At 43.4% G+C, this 19,559-nt stretch overlaps 1 protein-coding gene and 1 long non-coding RNA gene across 4 annotated transcripts in view; one reads left to right on the forward strand and one right to left on the reverse strand.

Annotated features, from left to right (window-relative positions):
* The window catches only part of SKAP1 (src kinase associated phosphoprotein 1), a 250,306-nt gene extending 233,740 nt beyond the window's left edge, over positions 1-16,566 (reverse strand). For all 3 annotated transcript variants that reach the window (XM_006023279.1, XM_025203752.1, XM_014519786.1), the window contains exons 1-2: positions 16,449-16,566; positions 6,948-7,053 (exon numbers count right to left, since the gene is read on the reverse strand). In XM_006023279.1, the coding sequence (XP_006023341.1) occupies positions 6,948-7,053; positions 16,449-16,500 (158 nt within the window). In that variant the 5' untranslated portion in view covers positions 16,501-16,566. The remainder of the gene's footprint in view (positions 1-6,947; positions 7,054-16,448) is intronic.
* On the forward strand, positions 9,356-19,147 carry LOC102386590. Its single transcript, XR_323784.1, has 3 exons — positions 9,356-9,401; positions 17,917-18,040; positions 19,058-19,147. It is a non-coding gene; the product is annotated as an uncharacterized LOC102386590 (long non-coding RNA).
* Positions 19,148-19,559: the final 412 nt, after the last annotated feature.

Below are 19,559 nucleotides of genomic sequence, written 5' to 3' on the forward strand. Positions count from 1 at the left end.
AACCCCCTCCTCCCCCCCCGCTACTCCACATCCATTTGGCCTGCATCCACCTCCCCCTCCCTGCCTGCTGTCCTGGGGGGCAGCAGGGGCTGCCGCCACTGTGATCCCACCCCCCTTTGCCCTCAGGCAGGGCGTGGGGAAGCCCCGCTGCTCGGGTGGCTAGGGTGCATTTGCTGCCACCACAAACTTACCTGGCAGCGGCTCAAACTTGGGCCTGCGCAGCCTGGGCCGCACAGCCAATCACCGCCTGCCCTCTTGACGACACATGCGCAGTGGCACAAAAGTGTTACAAACGGACAGACACACAGACAGACAGACTAAGCCTTTTATTATATTAGAATTCTTTAGATGTTAAAACCATGGTTGGGCTCTATTAATTACGCTTAAAATTCAGAATCATAACTAGAAACAGCCACAATCCTAAAGTCAATAGCTGTAATGGGGTATGCAAGCCTTGGGTAAGGCTTTACTTAACAACTTGGCCCAAACCCCCACCGCTTAATGTAGGCAGCTCTGCAAGTGCAGCCTTAGCTCCCAAACTGGATTAGAGGCTGTGTAACAGAACGGTCTGACCCTTTAAGGGAGATGGACAGCCCTAGGGGTAGGAGCCCAGCTGTGGTTGAGTAGCTAGAACCAGGGTTCTCAACCTTTTTGGAATCAAAGTATGCCTCACTGGCCTCAAGACACCCCCCTATAACTTTTGCAAATTGAGTGGCACCCAGTTTCAAAATCTAGAGGGCCCATCTGGACATTCAGTTCAAGGTGCAATAGGATCTGACACGTGATCCACACAGCACATGGCAGAAGGCATGATGGTGGGATCCAGTACCAGATCCAATCACACCTCACTGCTGGTACAGGGGAAGCCTGGGATCACAATCTTGGGCTCCTCCAACACCAGCAACTAGCAAGCTCCTGTAGTTGCAAGTTCTTATAGCATGGGATGTCCTGTGGCTGGGAGTGTCATCATGTGCAGGTCTCCCAGCCACAGCAAAGCATGGTGCATCCCTGCGGATGGGAGCCCAGTTAGTTGACGGGGTTCCCAGCCATGGCAGGCATAGCAATATGTGCAAAATAAAGCTGGACAAAAGCCACCTATAAAGTTGTTACACACTTTCCAGAGCTAACTTTATAACTGGATGGACCTTTTTATGGCCTCATAGTTGCTCTGTACCTGTAGCTGGTCTAAATTAGCTGCAAAATGAACCAGCTAATTGCATAATAATACATATAAGGTACAGAAGGGGCCTAATTGTAATATAATAAAAGCCGTAGCGCTTCCAGCTGTGTGCATCTGTCCGTAACGCTCTGGGCCAACTGTGCATGCGCCGTTGTTTGGGGCAAGGACTGTTGTTTGTGTCCAGAAGGCTGGCTGAGAGGCTCCCAGGGGAGCCAAGCCAACGTATGAGGTAGCAGGCATGCCAATCCCCTTACAGGCTGCCGCCCCTGCAATCCCTTTGGGCTCCAGGAAAATGTGAATTTGGGCCCAAATCCTAAGTGCAACTATATTTCCACCCTGTTCAAATCCTCTGAAAACCATAAACATGTCAAATTTTATATATTACCTTCCTCTTAGCCTTAAGATTAAGTTATACAAAGCAGCAAAGAGAAGAAGGACCCACCTACTTTTTTAATTACAGTAAAAGCTCTGTTATCCGGCATCCATGGGGAATGGGGGGATGCCGGTTAATCAAATATGCTGGTTATCTAAGAGTTATACTTATGGTTAGCTTTCACTTCTGTCCTCTGCTTGTTGATGGAGTATTGGCAGCCATAGTTGCAGGATGGGCGAGATACTCAGCAATGAAGTCACAATACAGCACAAGCACAACGCGATCACAGTGGCGGATGTTTACAACTGAGACTGCAGCTAGTGACACCGCTGGGCAGTGTCCTGAAGCTTCCATAAACAACAGATCTATGAGAAGTGCACAGCAAGATGCCAGATGGCCATTTGAATTTTTCTGGGTATGTGAAGGAAGATTTGTATTGCTGTGACAGATGCCGGTTAATAGAGCATTCTGGATGGTAGTGCCGGATAACACAGCTTTTACTGTAATTGTTTTACAGGGACTTTTGCAAGGTGGAATAGGACTCTGCTTGGGCACCTAAGTATAATGCCTTAGAGGTGAAATGGGACTTGGATGTTAGGTGCTACACTCTGTCTTTTGTAAGGACTTATCCACCCAGGAAAGTTATTAGCTAGGATGTGAAGTCACTATGCACTCTAATTACTCTCCTTGTGTTCAAGAATCCTGAGTGAAAGGTACACACAGACTGGAGCGAGATCTCTCACAGAGACACTCTTAATGCACATTAAGAGAACATCCAGAGGGGAGTTAAGGGAGAACAGATGATGCGCTACATGTCCACATACTAGCATATGATGCTGTCACTTCTTCAAATTTCTGTGACTTTATTCTGAGGTATTCAAGATGCACAAAAGCTAATTTGATTGCAAAACCACGTAAGCTTGACAGGCCAAAGTGCACTAGCACACATGTTTAAGAAATGCAGGGCTAGAATGGGAACCAAAATTACCTACCATTTAAATAGACTGTTTCAAAATGACATCTCTTTAAATAGACAAACGCATTCTTCAAAATAGAGCATGCAAGCCTTCATACCCAAGTCAGAAAGCAAAAGTCCCTCCACCACAGACTAGAATGCTTTTTTACAGTATGTTTCAAACTAAACCATGACAAACCCCCTCACAGCTAATTACAAACTGCAAAAATAATTCTGTTTCCTTCCGACTGCACTTCCTGCAGTAGGTAGACAACAATATATCCTCACAGCAGCACTTGCAGACAGAAGGTCCAGCATTGCTTGCATTATAGTCAAGAGCAAAAAACTCCCTTTGGGGAAACAGTATTAGGCCATAGGAAAGGGAGGGGTATAAAGACCTGCAGGCCAAGTTACAGGAACAGTTATTAAACCTGGCTTGGGATAATCACATGGTCTGAGGCCCCTTCCCTTTCAGAGATGCATCTCTCTGACTGTTAGACACATTACTTATCTCCATTATAAATCTGAATAATGAAATTCTATATGCAGTGTTATATTTCATGAAACAAAGAGGTGAAAAGCAGACAAAGCAAGGCCTGCGCCAAAGATGCAGCTGCTTCCTGAACATGACTACCAACGATTTCCTGAATACCTACCACAAAAACCACAGCAAACTCCCTGAAGAGATGAACCTGCACTGTGCTCGCAGCAAGGCCTGCTTAGATATGTTAAAAGACGTGGTAGCTATTATTACAGTAATCTGCTACCACAAATCATTTTCTGAATTCTTCAGGTCAGAAAAACAACATTCATAGACTTCTCTTTCCATTCCCAAATGACACCCAGCAAGAAATACCATAAGAAAACTTTCATTGCCCTGTAGACTTGGACTGAGAACTGTTGCTTTCTTCTGGTAGAACTGTTTGCAACTGGCATCAAAGACCAGCTCTGCTTAAAGCTACCAAGAATTTTACAGCAGCTTCAAAGACCGTAGGATTGGGCCCCCACGTGTTTACCCATATGCAGAGAAAAGAGTGCACCATAAACTTTCTCTAACTTTACAAAGCAATATGTGAGATTAACAGAATCATGTGGAAGACTTCTTTTATACTTTATATAGTATATAGTAAAGGACAGACAAATACTGAGAAGTCTCTTCTCAGACAGTTGCATCACAGGTCCCATGTTATACTGTCTCAGTGTTTTTCTACCCACACTTATGCTGAACAGTTTCATAGAGAGGCTCAAAATTAAGGAGATGGATAACCTCAGCACCCAAGCACCAAATTTGCCCTGTTTAACAAGTAAAATGGATGGTATTTCTAATTAACAGCTCTGGCTACTCAGCTTGACACTCAGGATCTCAATGTCAAATCCAGTGCATCAACCCCATAAGCAAGGATTCTGCAGACCAAACGCCGTCACAGTTACATCCCCATTAGTGTCTGCTGCACTCTCCAACTGGATGCCATCTGTGGAATGACAGCAGAATTGTCCTCTAACCTGAAACTTAAAACCAATTCTATTATCTCAGTAGTCATAAAAGAAATGTAATGCTCTCTCCTAGCACTGGAGTGGGGGGGAAGGCAGTGCCACTGAAATAGACCTGTAGACGTAGACGTACACCCCTGTGAGATGGTAACTTGCTTTGCAGAGTCATTTTTCTGAACATCAGCCAAATAGAAATCACACTTTCTTTCAACTGCTTTGACACTTAAAAAAAGGTGCAGCTTACGATGGTATTAATGCGCACAACACACTACTAGTCACCTCCCATCTCCCTTGTAGTGCTGGAGTTCAGAACAACCTTCATTACATTACAAAAATGACTACCTATAAAAAAAAAAAAAAAGTACATCTCTGAACACAGACTTTTGCATTCCCAGAGCATTAAAAGATATAGCTATGTTGGCATCTCAGTATTAAATATTTCACTTGTTGAGAATGCAGGTAACTAAGAATTTTAAAAACTTACTGTGGCAAGTGATTTTTTTCCAAAATGCACCAAAAATATAGCATGGTCATATTCATTCCCTATCCTCGGTTTTTACTGCTTTGTTATTAAAGCAACAATATGCTTTCTGCTCAGAAGGTGCTCCCCACAGGGCTTAACAGCCCACACCCTAGATCCTCTATTCCCCAAAGAGTCATCTTTTTAACTGAGTAGGGTAACAAATAGCCTGCCTCAGTAACCAAACAAAACAATCCAGCATTGCCAACTCGCACAATTTTATTGAAAGTCTCTGGCTATTTGGTATTTTTTAATAAAACCCAGTGTCTCAGCTTTCATTTAAAAAGTTTCATGGTGCCATGGTAGCAGAGAAAAGCTGGAAGACATGAAACCTAAAATGCCATAAAGGCAAATAAAAGAACCACAAATTTAATTTCTGGGGGGCTGACAATTTTGGAATGTGCCTGACAATTTTGTGCCTGACAGTTTAGCCCTCAATTTTCTCCCAGCAGGATAAACACCCAGTAGGGGTGGGGTGTTTCAGGTGAATTCTACCAGCCTGTTCCTAATATACAGGAAAGCACTTGTTTTTGCAATATTACAGACATTATTTTACATATATAAAATGCAGGCCCCATTTTTCAAAGGCTTCCATCTTCTCCTGCATTTGGCTTGTTTCAGTTATTCAGGGCAACCCAGGCTGATAATTACACAGTCCCAAGTTGCTGAGTAAAACTGATGCTTAATTAGCCAGCAGGAAAGATCGATTAAGATACAGCAGGGCATCTTGCAAAGTTCTTCAGAGGGACAGTAGGGAATAGAATCTGGCTGTGCCCTTCCGAAGGATAAAATTCTTTGCTTTTCAGGGACTTGGCTGCAGTTTTATTTAAACTGGATGCTTAGACCAGTCAGCCACCATGAGTTTTATTATCAGATCTTAACTCCCCAAGTGCCATGGATCACATCTTAAAAAGATATGATTATCAGTGAATTCTGGATCATATCTCCAATGGAAGAGCACAGACTGAAGTTAATGTCCACAGCTTCATCTGTTCAAGACTCTCACATGCTGTGCGCCATGCATAACATTGGGAAGGAAAGTTTTCTAGCTAGAAAGTCAGCATAACTCACATTTGTTTAAACACTGGACTCAAATGAAGTAATCCATACTTTGGTCCTGTACTAAACTCATGGACCCAATAAAACAGCACCCTCAAAATTCTGGGAGTAGGGCATTTTGGAATAGAAATTCATACCTGAAACTTAACACTGAAAATGGCTCCCTATTTCAATGGTAGATCAAAGTGCACACTTCCAAAAATACACCCTGTTAGTAACAGCGTGGCAGGGCAGGCCTCTAGGCTCACTATCCCAACATGGTATTTAGAAGGGTAAATTTTCCACATGGTGAATATTCACTCACATGCCTGTTTGCAAAATCTTCCAGTAAAGAATAATATTCATTTTATTACTTGTTTCTGACAACACCTGTGCCATAGGATCTGCACACGCACACAAAAAAAGGCATGATCCCTACCCCACAGAGCTTAAAATGGAAAAAAAAATATTTGACAGGAAGGATTCCACTCATGTGCCATTTTGCACAGATCCAGAGGGGGTGCAGTGGTCCAACCTCACACCCTCCTGTACTGACCACCTGGCAGGAACAGTAGCCTGGGACTTCTTTCAGTCCAAATCAGGTAATAATTTACCCACCTCCCTTTCCCTCTGTGCCCAGAGGCACCCCCCGCCCCCACCTGAGTGTTCCCCACCAGTCCTGGAGCAGGCAAGGGAAACCTACTAGCCCACCACCATCCCAGGCCAACCCCAAGCCCCACACAGCCCAGCTGGAACAGGACAGGAAATCCCCTTGCCTACAGGACAGCACCCAACATCAGGGATACTAAGAACAACAGAGAAGGGAGAAGGGGAATGAGAGGAGAAGAGAGGGGACATGCCTCTGAGCATGGAGGAAAAAAGATGGGGGAAAAGCTACCTTCTTCAGGACTTAAAGCTTCCAGCTGCTCCCGGGGCACAGTCTGCCTGCCCCATTGGGAAGGAAGGAGGCAGCTGGGAGAAGGGGCTACAGCCACCCCTGCCTCACTGGTCACTGCTCCTGCATCCCCATTTACAAAATCCTGGATCCACTTCTGGTTCCATGTACCATACGTCAGTGTAACAGCACTGTGTACAATACTGCACACATCCACTGGTTTGTGTCACTGCTGCAGAGAACATGCATGCCTGAATTCGAAATAAAATCTTTTAGGCAAAGTCACTCTTGCACCCCCCACCCTGCTTTTTTTGCTGCTCACATGCTCATTTATCCAATGGCACTTTTGAGAATGCCACCCAAATGCAACTGCTAAATCTGTTCAATGAGATGGGGTGCCAAGACCTGCAGTTCTGCTGGTGTGGACCTAGAATCCCAGCAATGCTGCCTCCAGAGGAACTGCTCCCATCAGAACTTAGAGCAGAAATTACAAACCTGGCTTTGATATGCTGGAAGTTGAAAAGAATCATCTCTCTCTCTTCTCTTGCTCTAGCGCTCAGGTTCTCATTCTGCAGCCCATTCATCAGGTAAACTTCAGCATCTGCAAAGAGAACTATATCAGTCAAAAAACTAGATGGGGTAGGGCAATAATTAGATGAGGAAGCAAAAACTTGTTTCCAAATAAGAAACACATACATGATGGAGTAGAGGGAGAGTTTAGGACCATGATATTGAATAACGCAAGTGAAAGGCAGAATAAGTCTGAAGATTTTTCAGCTGGAAAAATTAGACAAGTATTTAAAATAACCAGAGATAAAAAAAAAAAACAAATTGCACAAATAATGCCAATGAGAAAGGTTAAAAGTCAAGAAGAAACAGTGAAGAAGTCACTCAAGCAAAAGCAGTGGGGAAGGACAAACAAAATTAGACAAAACTTAGCATAAAAGACAAAGTCAAAAAGTGAAACTGGGTGTGAGGGTGGTAGGGGAAAAGAGGGAAGGAGTACAATGAAAATAAATGAACAGAAGAAAAAGCAGAGAGAGGTAATAGAAAACTTTAGTATGATGCTGAATACAAATGCTTTTTACCCATAAAGTGGGTAATTCCATCTCCCCAGAGGGGCAAAATGCCTTTTGACTGCAGCAGATAAAGAGTGGTTCCAAAGCTGGAAGCACATGAACAAGAGCATTTTTGTGCTCACTTGAGTGAAGAGAGTCCCAAGCCCCCCCACTGATGTTGGTGATGCCAGACACTTGGGTGCCAGGTGGGAAAAAAAGAGTGTTTTTCAACATTAAATAAAAAAGCAGTAGATGCCATGCTGTCCACATCAAGATCCAAAACTCAATATGGGATATTCACCTACATGTATGGGAAATAAGACAAACCCCAGGTTTTTTATTCTGAACAAAACTTATCTTTATGAAGAGACAGCACTCAACAACGCATTACTTATGGTTCAGTTCAATATGCATTTGTATTGCAGTGTGGGATCCTCAATGTTTATTGGTGCAATACAAGATAAACCATGTCTTTAATGTACTCAATAAGGGAAGGCGGGGGTGGGGGGATTAGACACAGAGTAAATATGGTTTAAAAGAAGGGATGATGGGTTACTAAGGTTGTCTGGGTAGATGCATTTCTATGATCAAATAAACTGCTTCATGTGAAATACTAGTACTGTATACCTTCCAAACTGCATGCGCTTGTCTTAATCGAGCCAGACTGAGCGTCCTGAAAAATACTCTCAAATAGAAATTACCCTGGAAAGTAATTCATTCCCACTGTTTTGCTATTTGTCGAAAGATATCTTATTTGTATAGATATCTGTGCTCCTTTTTGAAGAACTGTAAAGCAGTTGTTCAGAGACTGAGAATCTAATTCCATTCTCACTTATACCAGCATAAGGCCATACATTTCAAAAGGGTGTGACAGCTAGTTTATACTGGTAGAGGAGAAACTGGAAGCAAAGCCAGTGCTGTGCGCGCACAGGCCTGCCCAAGATGGAACATACCCCTAACTGTGACACTAATGAGAGTTTAATATCCTGCTTGCAAGACTTCCAAAGCTTTATGCTTCTGCTGCATGTAAGTTAGCCAAAAAGAAAGTACTGTCTTTAGTACACTCTAGGAGTTCTCACAGCTTTTTTAAACCCACCTCCTCCACCTGCAAGTACATAGCACACTTTCAAGATCAAAATGGCACAGGAGGAATATCCTTTTCTGTCTAACTCATCAACCTTAATTTCCTTCTACCACCTGCTCCATGACACACAAGAAGGCACACTAAAAGAATGCTGAAGTTATAATAGCATTTTAAAATGGAAATCACGGGCCAGGGTGAATCAGCATGCTATGCATCAAAGTCTGGAGGAAGAATAGCACAGCTAGGAACTCTGAGTGTGTACTAACAGTCAAAAGACCAAGTTTCTATTCTTACCTATCCCATGAAGCTACAAGCAAGCAGAACTCTGAAAACAACAATTAAATAATTAACACCAAGTTCACACAGCTTTTTGTTTCCGAAACAAGCCCTTGTTCCTGGGTTGTGTTTATTGAAACCTTCAATTTTCATACACCTAAGGTGATACTGAACTCAAGTTAATAAATAAGCATGAGCCAAACTCAGATTGGCCAGCTCATTTCTCCTCATTTACTGTCATTGTCTCCTCTCTTCCCACTTCCAAGGAGCAACTCCTTCTAAGCACAAAGCTTAACAAAATCCACCTGCTCTCTCTGCTTTCCTGGTAGGAGCTCAGCTGCCCTCCTTTGTCCCACAATTAGAGCAAACAGAAGCAGCTGTGCCTTGTTAACCCCTGACTGGGGCAGCTCTGCAATATCTAAGTTGTACAGGTTTAAGTGCCAAAGTGTCTGACCACACCAGGCTTCACGCATACCCTCAGGACACCACGGTGTTTTTATCCCACTGCGGAGGCAGGAACCGAGGCACAGAGTGAGTAAGAGCTTGATACATGAGACTGACTTAGGCACCACACTGCTGAGCACTGCAGTGCCCTGCTGCCTAGTGAGACACTGGCTTCTATGAATCCCATTCTTAAGCACCTGATTCTCCTCATGTATTGTATAAGAGGAGCCTGGGTGCTAATTCGGGGATATAAAATGAGCAAGGAACCACCTATGCTAACCTGCCAAAGAGTGGGACAGAGCCTAAGCCCAGACATCAGAAAATAGCTGATCACCATTGTTAAAGACTCAGCTGTGACTCTCCCTGGAGTCCAGTGCCTACTCAAGCTCAGCCCTTTCTTCCTGCACAAGAAACCAACACATTCACTATTGCCATTTTTGCTGTACTAATTCCACCAGTTAGAGCAGTGGGGGCCAACCTTTTTGGCACCACAACGCCCTATACCCATCCCAAGGGCCACTCCAGTCCCTTTTCTTTACCCAATCTGATTTCTCCTTCCTACCCTATGTTCCCTGCCTGATCCGATGCTCTACTTTTTTCCTCCCAGCCATATCTGTCACTTTGCTGCCTGTCCCCTCCCCCATCTGCCACGTGCCACACACAGAAGCTACCCATGGTACTTGTGGCACCTGTGCCACAGGTTGGCCACCCCTGGGTTAAAGCACTTGCTTCAGATGTGAGAGACAGGTTCAAATCCCTTCCCCTATCCACTGAACCCAGACCACCCGCCTGCCAAGCGAGTGCTCTAACCACAAAGCTATACAGGCAGACAGAAGTGGCAATTTCAGTCTATTCTGAAATTGATCCATTTTTAAATAAAATATTTGAATATTCGCCCAGGACAAAGAGCAAGTGATTACACAGTCTGGTGCTTAAAGCACTCACCTAGGAGACTTGGGTTCCAAATTCAGCAAATATTTAATATTAAGATGTTCCACTCTGGATTAAATTAATTATTCACTGAAGCATGGTCTGGAACCCAACTCTCCCAAGTTAGTGCCTTAACCACCAAGCTATAGATTCTCTCTCCCTAGGCTAATGAATATTCAAGTATTTCATACCAAGTGGAATAGTTTCAACAGAAGAGATGTTGAAAAGCAGCACTGTAAGAGGGGCTGCTCTGGGGGCCTGGGTGGGAGACTGCACCAGCTTAGTGTGCTTGGAAGCCAAATTGTCTTGCTGGCTTCCTCACTGTGTGTGGTGAGTCCAGAGCTGTATATTGTGCCTGGGATTGATTTCTGGTGGAAGCCAAAGTTCATCTCAGAATATTCTTCATCCCAGTGGCTAGGGTGTTTTCCTGGAGGTAGAAGATTTGGAGTCTAAATATTGCTCCAAATAAGGCAGAACAGATTTGAACCCATCTATCCCATATAAGCTGGGAAAGAACCTTACCCACTGTGTAACTGGGCATAAGGTGGTTGGTACCACTACCTACAGCTTCTTGGTTTTATTCTGTGCAAAGCTTCAGTTAGTGGACATTATCAGACCATGCCTTTCAGATCAGGCCCCGCAGGTGGGACAGGTGTGGGAATGCCTAACTGTAAATCGAATCAGGGCTTAGGCATGAGATGGACACACCAGTAGGACCTGTGCAATTGTGCACACACCCAGCAACAGAAATTTGGGCCAGGTGTTTTGTGAATGCCAGCAACACCTCAGCACAGGAGCAGGTACCTCTTTTGGCACATGATCTCCCTACCCCTCAACTTTGTAAATCTAGCCATAGGCAACTTGCCCAAGATTACATGGGAAGTATGTGGCAGAGCAGACCTGCACTCAGACTGACTACTCACCCTTGGACCAACCCACCTCTTTGGGTTTAGTTTGAGAGATGGGGACATAGCACTACTAGCCCATCAGAGGGCCAACAATACCATTTATGCTTCTTGACACAAACCACTTAAAACTGACTTCTGTTAATGCCACTTATGTGCTCCCAAATACCCCTGCACTAAATAACTCACACAATCTAAAGACAAACAAGCAAATGAAAGCTAAGGGACAAAAGCAAGAATGGGGAATTTATGACATACAAGCTTACTTGTTTCTCCATCAGTGGCAAAACAGAAATAGGCCATAAAGGGAGACTTAAGGGAAAAAAATATTTTATGGGCCATATTTCTACAATGAATGAGTAGAGGGAAAGGGGGGGACCCCAAAAAAACACACACACTGAAAAAGCTTGGGCCATCTTAATAAAAATATAAATACATATTTTGTCCCTCCATCATTTTTAAGAGCAGATTAACTCTATGAGTATGTGATTAGCTCTAATATGGTATTTACTTACTCAGATGTCAGTGTGGATCAGCTGCTGGATAAGTTACAATAAAACCACGATCACTTCTGCAAGCTATGCTGAGCCCCCTTTCATAGCCATCTACTATGTTTATAGCACCAGGAAATGAAAAAGAAAGCCCAGCCATAAACTTTCAAAGTAGATCAGGAAGAGCAATATGTAAGCAGGTCTAGAGTAAATCACCCTAATGTTAGTTTTACTGCTTGTCTGTAATATTATATTCTTGATGTTTATAGATTGCTCTCTGCGATCCACTCTGAAAGTTTACAGGACTCTCCTTTTCATTTCCTGCAGCTAAAAAGGTTAAAAAGAAGAAAAAAAAAGTTGAAATTTCATCAAGTGCTTCAGGAGAGTTGGCAAATGTGATCAGAATTACCCACTTCAATCCAGTAGGAGATGCAGTAACATAAAATTATGTCACAACCACTAAAGTCCAGGTAGTAAATAACGTTATAAATGGTGGCACTAAATTCTAGGAACTAATCAGCACTCAGTGAGGGGGATAAAAGGTTTTAAAATACCATATGTGTTATGCAAGCCTCTTGTTCTTTACAACCACTGTTTCTAGCTATCAGAAGGAATAAACAGCAGTTCTGTTTTTGCACTTAAACTTATTCAGAGGCATAGTTTTCCCTCTAAACTTACCTATGCAAGTTCGCACCAGTCCCATTCACATTCTTCAGTTCTAATTTCACCTTGGCCCATTAGTCCCTCCACTCTTGTCCCCACATATCCATACTGAAGGGCAAGACTTGGAGCAGCAAAATAATACATGGACTTCAGAAACCCTAAGGTGGGCAACTGCTGAGTAGTACAGATGCACCAAGCTCTTGCATGATTGCCTTGAAGCCTGCAGGATTTATGTACAGGAAACTACCAAATTTGGGGTGGCTGCCTCCCAATTTCACAGTCCAAACATGGCGCCAGTCGCCACTTTTGTGGCACACCCCCCTCCCCAGGCCTGATTGGTCAAGGGACCCCAGAATTCCCACCCCTCCCCAGCGATTGATAGACAGCCCCTCAGCCAATCAAAGGTGTGTGGGATAGGGCCTGCTGTGCTCTGCTGCAAAAATTCCCCCCCCTGCTTCAGGACACCAGGGTTACCCACTATTTTCTGTTTGCAGCTCCCTGATTTTGTGCTTTTTCACAGTCCCTGTGCTTTTTTGCAGGAAACTACCAATTTTGCAATTTTTGCAAAAATCGCGAAATCATGAATTTGGTATGTCCCTGCTTGTATAGAGATTGGGATAGCCATAGCTCTGGAATGTCATTCCCTCCTCCCTATCCCCACTTCATCTCCCAAGAAGGAACCACAGCCCTAAATCTATATGTTAAAGTAACTTGAGCTTCTCGGTCTTTCTATAAGCTTGTTCCACAGAGAGGATTTAACCATAAGTAAAGACAAGAGGATTTGTCCAAAAAACTTTCATCCAAACCCACAAAAGAAGTGAAATCTAGAATTAAGATATCCTGTTTTCAACTTGCCTTTCTGCAGCACTCTAAATATATAGTCTCACTTGTTATATACTCATGAAGCAGAACAGTCTGACCAAAGCCAGGAACATCCACCTGAATTTTCAGCTTCCAGGCTTTAACCTTAAATTCTCAGACCTTTAAAAGTCCAGGCACCCCCTGAACACTGACCAAGACTTAATCCCTATCAGGGAGGGTGGAGTATTAAAGAGTATTTTTAGAAAGGGACAACAGCAGTAAAGCTGCTTGTCCTGAAATTAGACCCCACCAGCTTTGTTGTGCTATTGCAGGTGTAACGAGAAAAGCATGTTGCACCATCTGGTCTATTTTGCTTGTTGCCCACACTCCTGCAAAGACAGGTTTCTTACAGGTTTCCAAATACCGGCAGCTAACACGAACAAGGAAGCAAGCAAAACAGACTATTATATGGCCATCATTTGCACATCTGGTAAACAAAACAGCATCTCTAGACTGACTATGGGTCAGCCACACTGCTGTGTTCATTGAAAAGATAAAAGAAAAAGGGAGAAACTCTTGGGACAGTAACATTTAAAAAAGGGAGGAGTGGGGGCATAGCTTTTAGAACAATCAACTTCCATGCTATCACATCAATAAAAACATGGGTTCCAAATAGGCACATGCCCACACAATGCTGAACTTTACACATCTAAGGCAACTGACTGCAAGAAAACTACTCACAGGCATAAAATTAAGCACATTCATAAGTGTTTGCAGAATTGGTACCAAGAGAGAACACAAGCAGTAATAGCTTTGAGCCCACATTGGTTGAAAGCCTATTAGGCATGACAATAACAGCACTGTCTTTAACAAGTCATTCACTAGCAGTTCTTTGGGTATTATGAACATACTCCTGGCTAATACAGTGCCATAAAAGACCAAACTTTAATACAAGAAAATGGACATTATTGCCTGAAGAGCAGTACATTCTTGGTATCTCATTTCTGATCATCATTTTAAATAGGTAAGTTCTCCTGATGATGCACTTTGCAAACATGGGAACAACAAAACTCCCTTCTTTCTAGCCTGACTAGCTAGAATCCTCCTTATATATTGACATGCCCATAGACTGTACAGATTGTTAAGACACAGCAAGTTTGATACAGAAGTATGTGACATGCAATTAATCTCCATTCATAGCCTGCTATACTTGTCAGCAAACAAAGGCTCTGCTTTAGAAGGAGATCTGAAGACTTCAATTAAAAACAGTCAGCTAACAAGAAAATAATCTAAGTTAAAGGAAGGCGGCAGGTGTAGAAATGAGTTGTTTACAGAAGTGTCAGCTCTGAACAATAAAGTGCTGCACATCAAAAATGTGAAAGGGTAAACTTCACTGCAACCCCATGATTAAAAAACAGAGGAGGAAATTCACACCTACATCTGGGGGAAGACACAAAGCATTTGAAATTGAGCTCTGACAAGCCTGTACGCTGCACTTCTGGGGAAAAGACACAAAGCATTTGAAATTGAGCTTTGACAAGTCTGTAAGATGCACTTTTTCTCTCAAAGTGACAGATCCCAGTCACTCCACCTCTCAGAATGGGAGAACAATGCTGCTAGCTACCTGATGTCTTCTCAATAGGAAACCAAAGGTGATAAAAGCCTATCAGCAGAATGACCCAGACTCAGGGAGATTCAAAATGGCAAGAAATGAGCAGGAAATTACCCTCTTCTCCATCATTCAGAACAGCAGGATGTATTTATTCACAACACATGTACATGTGAGTCAGTGTGCTGTGAAAAACCACTACACTAACTTCGTAACTCTCCAGCTAACATTTATTTAAAGAGTAGATAAATTAGAGATTATATATAGGAGACTCCATGCCCAACACTTAAATAGCAATGAGCGTGGTAGATGAGCAGTTCGGTGGAGTTAAGGGGTAATACCAGCTCTGTAATCTCCCCTTCTTGTTTGTGTGGATCTTTTCCACAAGGACAGGGGAAAGAAGTATCAAAGATAGCTGTTAATATTGTACAAACCTTCTTGGGGAACCCTGGGCTGTAGGATCTAAAATAAGATATGAACTTGGTTTTTGATTTAAGTAAACTCAGATTTCAAGCTGACAGTGCCCGGTAAGGTACCCAAATAGCCGAAGCAATACGGATAAGGAATCACGACCATTTAACCCAGAAGCAGCCTATTTCTGGGTTTCTATGGGAACTCATTTATGGAGCCTTTCTTTACCCTATTATGGGTCGGGCTAATCAGTGTACATTGGTATAGTGCAGGGAAATCTGTGGATAGAAGGAATTACTATAACTTCAACTCAATCTGACACTCAGTTTTAATAAAGAGAGGGGTAAGGGTTGTTTTAAATTTGCCAAGAAATAAAGTATGGTATGGTATCCTGCAAGCATGTGCCACATGACACAGGTTATGCACCCAACAGGGTCATGAAAACAAGCAGCAAACTAAAGGCAGGTTCATCCATTAGGCTGTTGAGTAGTAAGGGGTCTTAGCAGTAAACCTTTAAACAGAGATAGAGCTTAAAGTTGATGTAGTTTTCAGAGTCTCTGGGGCCTACTTTTTCTGATAGGGTTACTACTTAAGTGGGAATTTGAGCCAACTGGTTCATTGCACCCTCATAATCTGACATGTTGTGTGGTACAACAGTGCTGTTAGAGAGGTGTCTCTAATCTGTAACATGCAGCATCTTATTCAAAAAACAACCCCTACCAAAAAACCCTTTTCTGCCTCACGTGCCTCTGGGCCAGTGCAAGACACCAACACGTTAATCATGCTGCCTAATACTCTGTCTGGAAAGCAATCGGATACTGTCAGAAAAACTCAGTATAAGAACCCATAGAGCGGCAGCAGGCCACACAGGGGTATCTACATGCCACGTCAGAGTAGCCCCATACTACCGATGGCATCACGCTATATGATGTGGCATTGCTGTGCAATGCTGAAACATCTCAGGTACCCTCACTCCCCTACACAAATGGATGGGGGGGGGGGGGGGGGGTGGGGGTGGTGGGCGAAAGGGGGGGGGGGGGGGGGGGGCCTGTATGCAGTGCCACTCAGACAGGGACTCACCCTCAGGCAATGTTAGCATGCCACCTGGACAGGCAGCCATGTTCTCAGCGGAAACAGTGGAATAAGGCCCGCATGCCCTAGAAGCCTAGGGTCCCTCACCTGGCCTGAAGGAGCAGCTTCTGAGCTCCCTGCTCCAAGCTGAGAGATAGAAAAAGCACCCCTAATTTTTGCTCCTACTCAAAAAGCCACTGTAGTAGCTTCCAACCAGAGGCCCTGGGCACTGGGGGGAGGAAGCTGTGGTTACCTTCAAGGAGCCCCTGAATCTCCTCAGGGATGAAGCTGCCCGGTGCCTGCATTGGGAAGGGCAAGGGAAACTGTCCCAAGGTGCAAAAACCTCCTCCTGCTGTCCTTCAGGGGCAGAGACTGAGTGAGAAAGGAAGCAGGGAGGGCCAGTAGGTGGTGAAAAGAGGGGAGGAACTGTTGCAAAAGTACCTCCCCCTCTTCCTCCTCCTTCACTAGTTGATGCTGCTACTTCATGAGCGACACCTAAACTGAGAGCCTCACTGGGAGCCAGGCACTGATCTCTCATTTGTTTTCAGTGTATATTTTACAGGAGTTCAAGGGATGTCACTTCTTAATAAGAGCTAGGTGTGCAACTACCTTTGAGGGGTTATCCAGACTGCACCCTGCAAACACCTGCATAGAGATACCGCAGTAGGAATGCAATTGAAAATTCACTCTCCTCTACCTCAGTGATTCTCAACTAGGGTGCTGGGGCAGCCTGGGGTGGCACGCGATCCCTTCAAGGGTGCCACACAACGTTAGCACAGCTAGGTGTGCAAACACTTAACACATGATTTACAAGATAAACTTTCTGTTTCAAATTGGAGTCCATAGTGTCAAAAAACATTCTGACTTGTTGCAGCCTTTCTGAGTTCTCTGCAACAGAAAAAACTGCCCTGTTTATTTTTCCATAGGCAAAAATGAATGAAAACTAAGAGCTAGCATTTCTCCAAGGGGTACCTCTAGCAAGGTTGAGAACAACTGCTCTACTTTAATGGGGAGAGTCCTAGAGTATATATGCTATACAGCCTTTCAGATCTCCCTGCACCAGTCTCTGTGTGCATATGTAAGCTTGTGACACATTGCTGTTTTGCATCCCAAGCCTATGCTAGGCTCAGAGAAGGCACTATGTTGTATGTATCCTAGACCAACGGTTTTCAACCTGTGGTCCATGGACTGCTGTGGGTCTGCAGACTATGTCGAGGGGGTCCGCGAAAAATGATTATGATCAAGCAAAAGTGTGTGAATACCCACACACAGTTCAAAGGGGTCCACACCTCCATTTGAAATTTTTAGGGGTCTGCAAATTAAAAAAGGGTGAAAACCGCTGTCCTAGAGCAAAGCAGGATCCCCTTCCTGCAGACTACAGGCAGAGAACTGTATTCTGGTGTACTATAAATGCAACTTCCTACATTCTGTAGCAGAAAGGAATTGAATTCTGCTTTCTTGCAATGCATGTACCTATGCCTGGGCCTTGCCTGGAGAAAGAACTAAGTGCATTGCTCCATTATCTCCATTCCTCTAACCCATTTTCTTGACTGCAATAAATACAAACTTTGTATTCCTGCATTCATTTTCAGAGCCCATAACAAAAAGCAGGCATTGAATTTGATTAACACACAATCGTATATCCCCTCATCTGCTATTATATATGAACTGGCCCAAGCTGTCTGTGTGTATACCCTGTCTGAATTATTCCTGAATTTCAGGATGTGTATTGACCGAAGCTGGCAACCCTTCCCTAACTGAATCATGTGTCCTGCTGACTTCACTGAGATGATCCATACAAGGTTAAGCTGCCATAGCGGTGCAGTTTCACATGAGACGATGCAGGTATGTGTCCCACCATAGTGATTTATTTTTTTCTTTTTTTTTTGTGCTAGTTAAACAGAACACAAGCGGCACATTTCTGTTGGGCTCCTGCAAATGGTTAGGCATGAGCTTAACTTTGTTACATTTGGGGCGATTCCTGGTTGAAAAGTTAAGCACCTATCTAAATGGTTATAATATTAGCATCTTAGTGCTTGATAGGTGCATCATGTAGGAGGAAGGACATTGCAATGTGAGGCAACTGGCCTTGCACATAGGAGACCCAGGTCCAATTGCCTGCTGTGCCACAGACTCTTGCTTAACCTCAGATAATCATCTTGTAACTCTGGGCCTCATTTCCCTACCTCACCAGTGGGCTGTAAGGACGTATAAATCAAATACTGTGAATAATTTAAAGGGGGGCGGGGGAGCGCTGTACCAGTCCAGTATGGTCTGGTAAATTAGTGTGAATTGTGATTATCAAGAATGTCATGCCCTGCTTTCTGAGACCCAGGCACTCAAAACAAGAGGGAAAGGATGTGGCATGTTTAAGTCAGGTACCAATCAGATAAAGAACAAACGTGAGATTAAGAGTTTGGTTTTGTTTTGTTATTGGTTTGGGCGACATGTGTTTCCACGTTTTACCGTTTTTATTTCATTGCAGAAGTGGACTAATAGATAGTAAACTCAAAACCATTTACTAAGTTATTATATGGGGCTTCAAACTGAACTGTAACATTTCGCGTGAAGCACAGTACTGTAATGACACACAAAGAAATACGACTTGCCAAAAGGAGCTAACTTTTGGCTCAGAAAAGTGGAAGGTATAGTGTAATAAAGCCATAGGCCATCTGGTATACGTAGGTATTTCAGCCTGAAAGGGCAATGTTGCCATATTGTTTTCTATACACTGTGCCTTTATTGTGGTTTCCCTGCATGCTGCAGTGTCAACTGCCATTTTGTATTTCAGTTATAGAGAAAAAAACACTCTCTCTCCCCCTCCACCTTAAGACTTCATATCTGTTTTTGGATTTTACCTAGAAAAACAACAAAATAGATCTTCAGTGTCATCATTCTCGCATCACCCCACAGTGACAGCTGGGGAAAGACTTCCAATCCTCCTACCTGAAATACCTGAGCCAAAGAAAAATCTCCAGTACCTGTCAGCAGTATAAAGCCCGTGTGGTTCTGATTGCATTCAGAAAACTACAGTAGTACTGTATATATGTGCATCCCCACATGTACAAATAGATACTCAGACAGCTATATATGTGAGTATATGAGCATAAACATACATACAAATTATTTACATATTTACATGTATAAAATCACTAGCCAAATTCATTACAATGCACAAATAAAGTGCAGCTGCTTCCTGAGACTGAATTAAAAAGAAGAGGCAAGCCACATGTACCCTGGACTGATGAAACTGTTTCCAGATGTGCCAGCAAGACCAACAAACCGTGATCCATGCAAATCTCTGAGGATGACATTTTTATACAACTGCAAAGAATTGGCGGGATCATTTCATATATAACCTTTG

This window comes from Alligator sinensis, unplaced genomic scaffold, assembly GCF_000455745.1.
Source record: "Alligator sinensis unplaced genomic scaffold, ASM45574v1 scaffold520_1, whole genome shotgun sequence".
NCBI lineage: Eukaryota > Metazoa > Chordata > Crocodylia > Alligatoridae > Alligator > Alligator sinensis.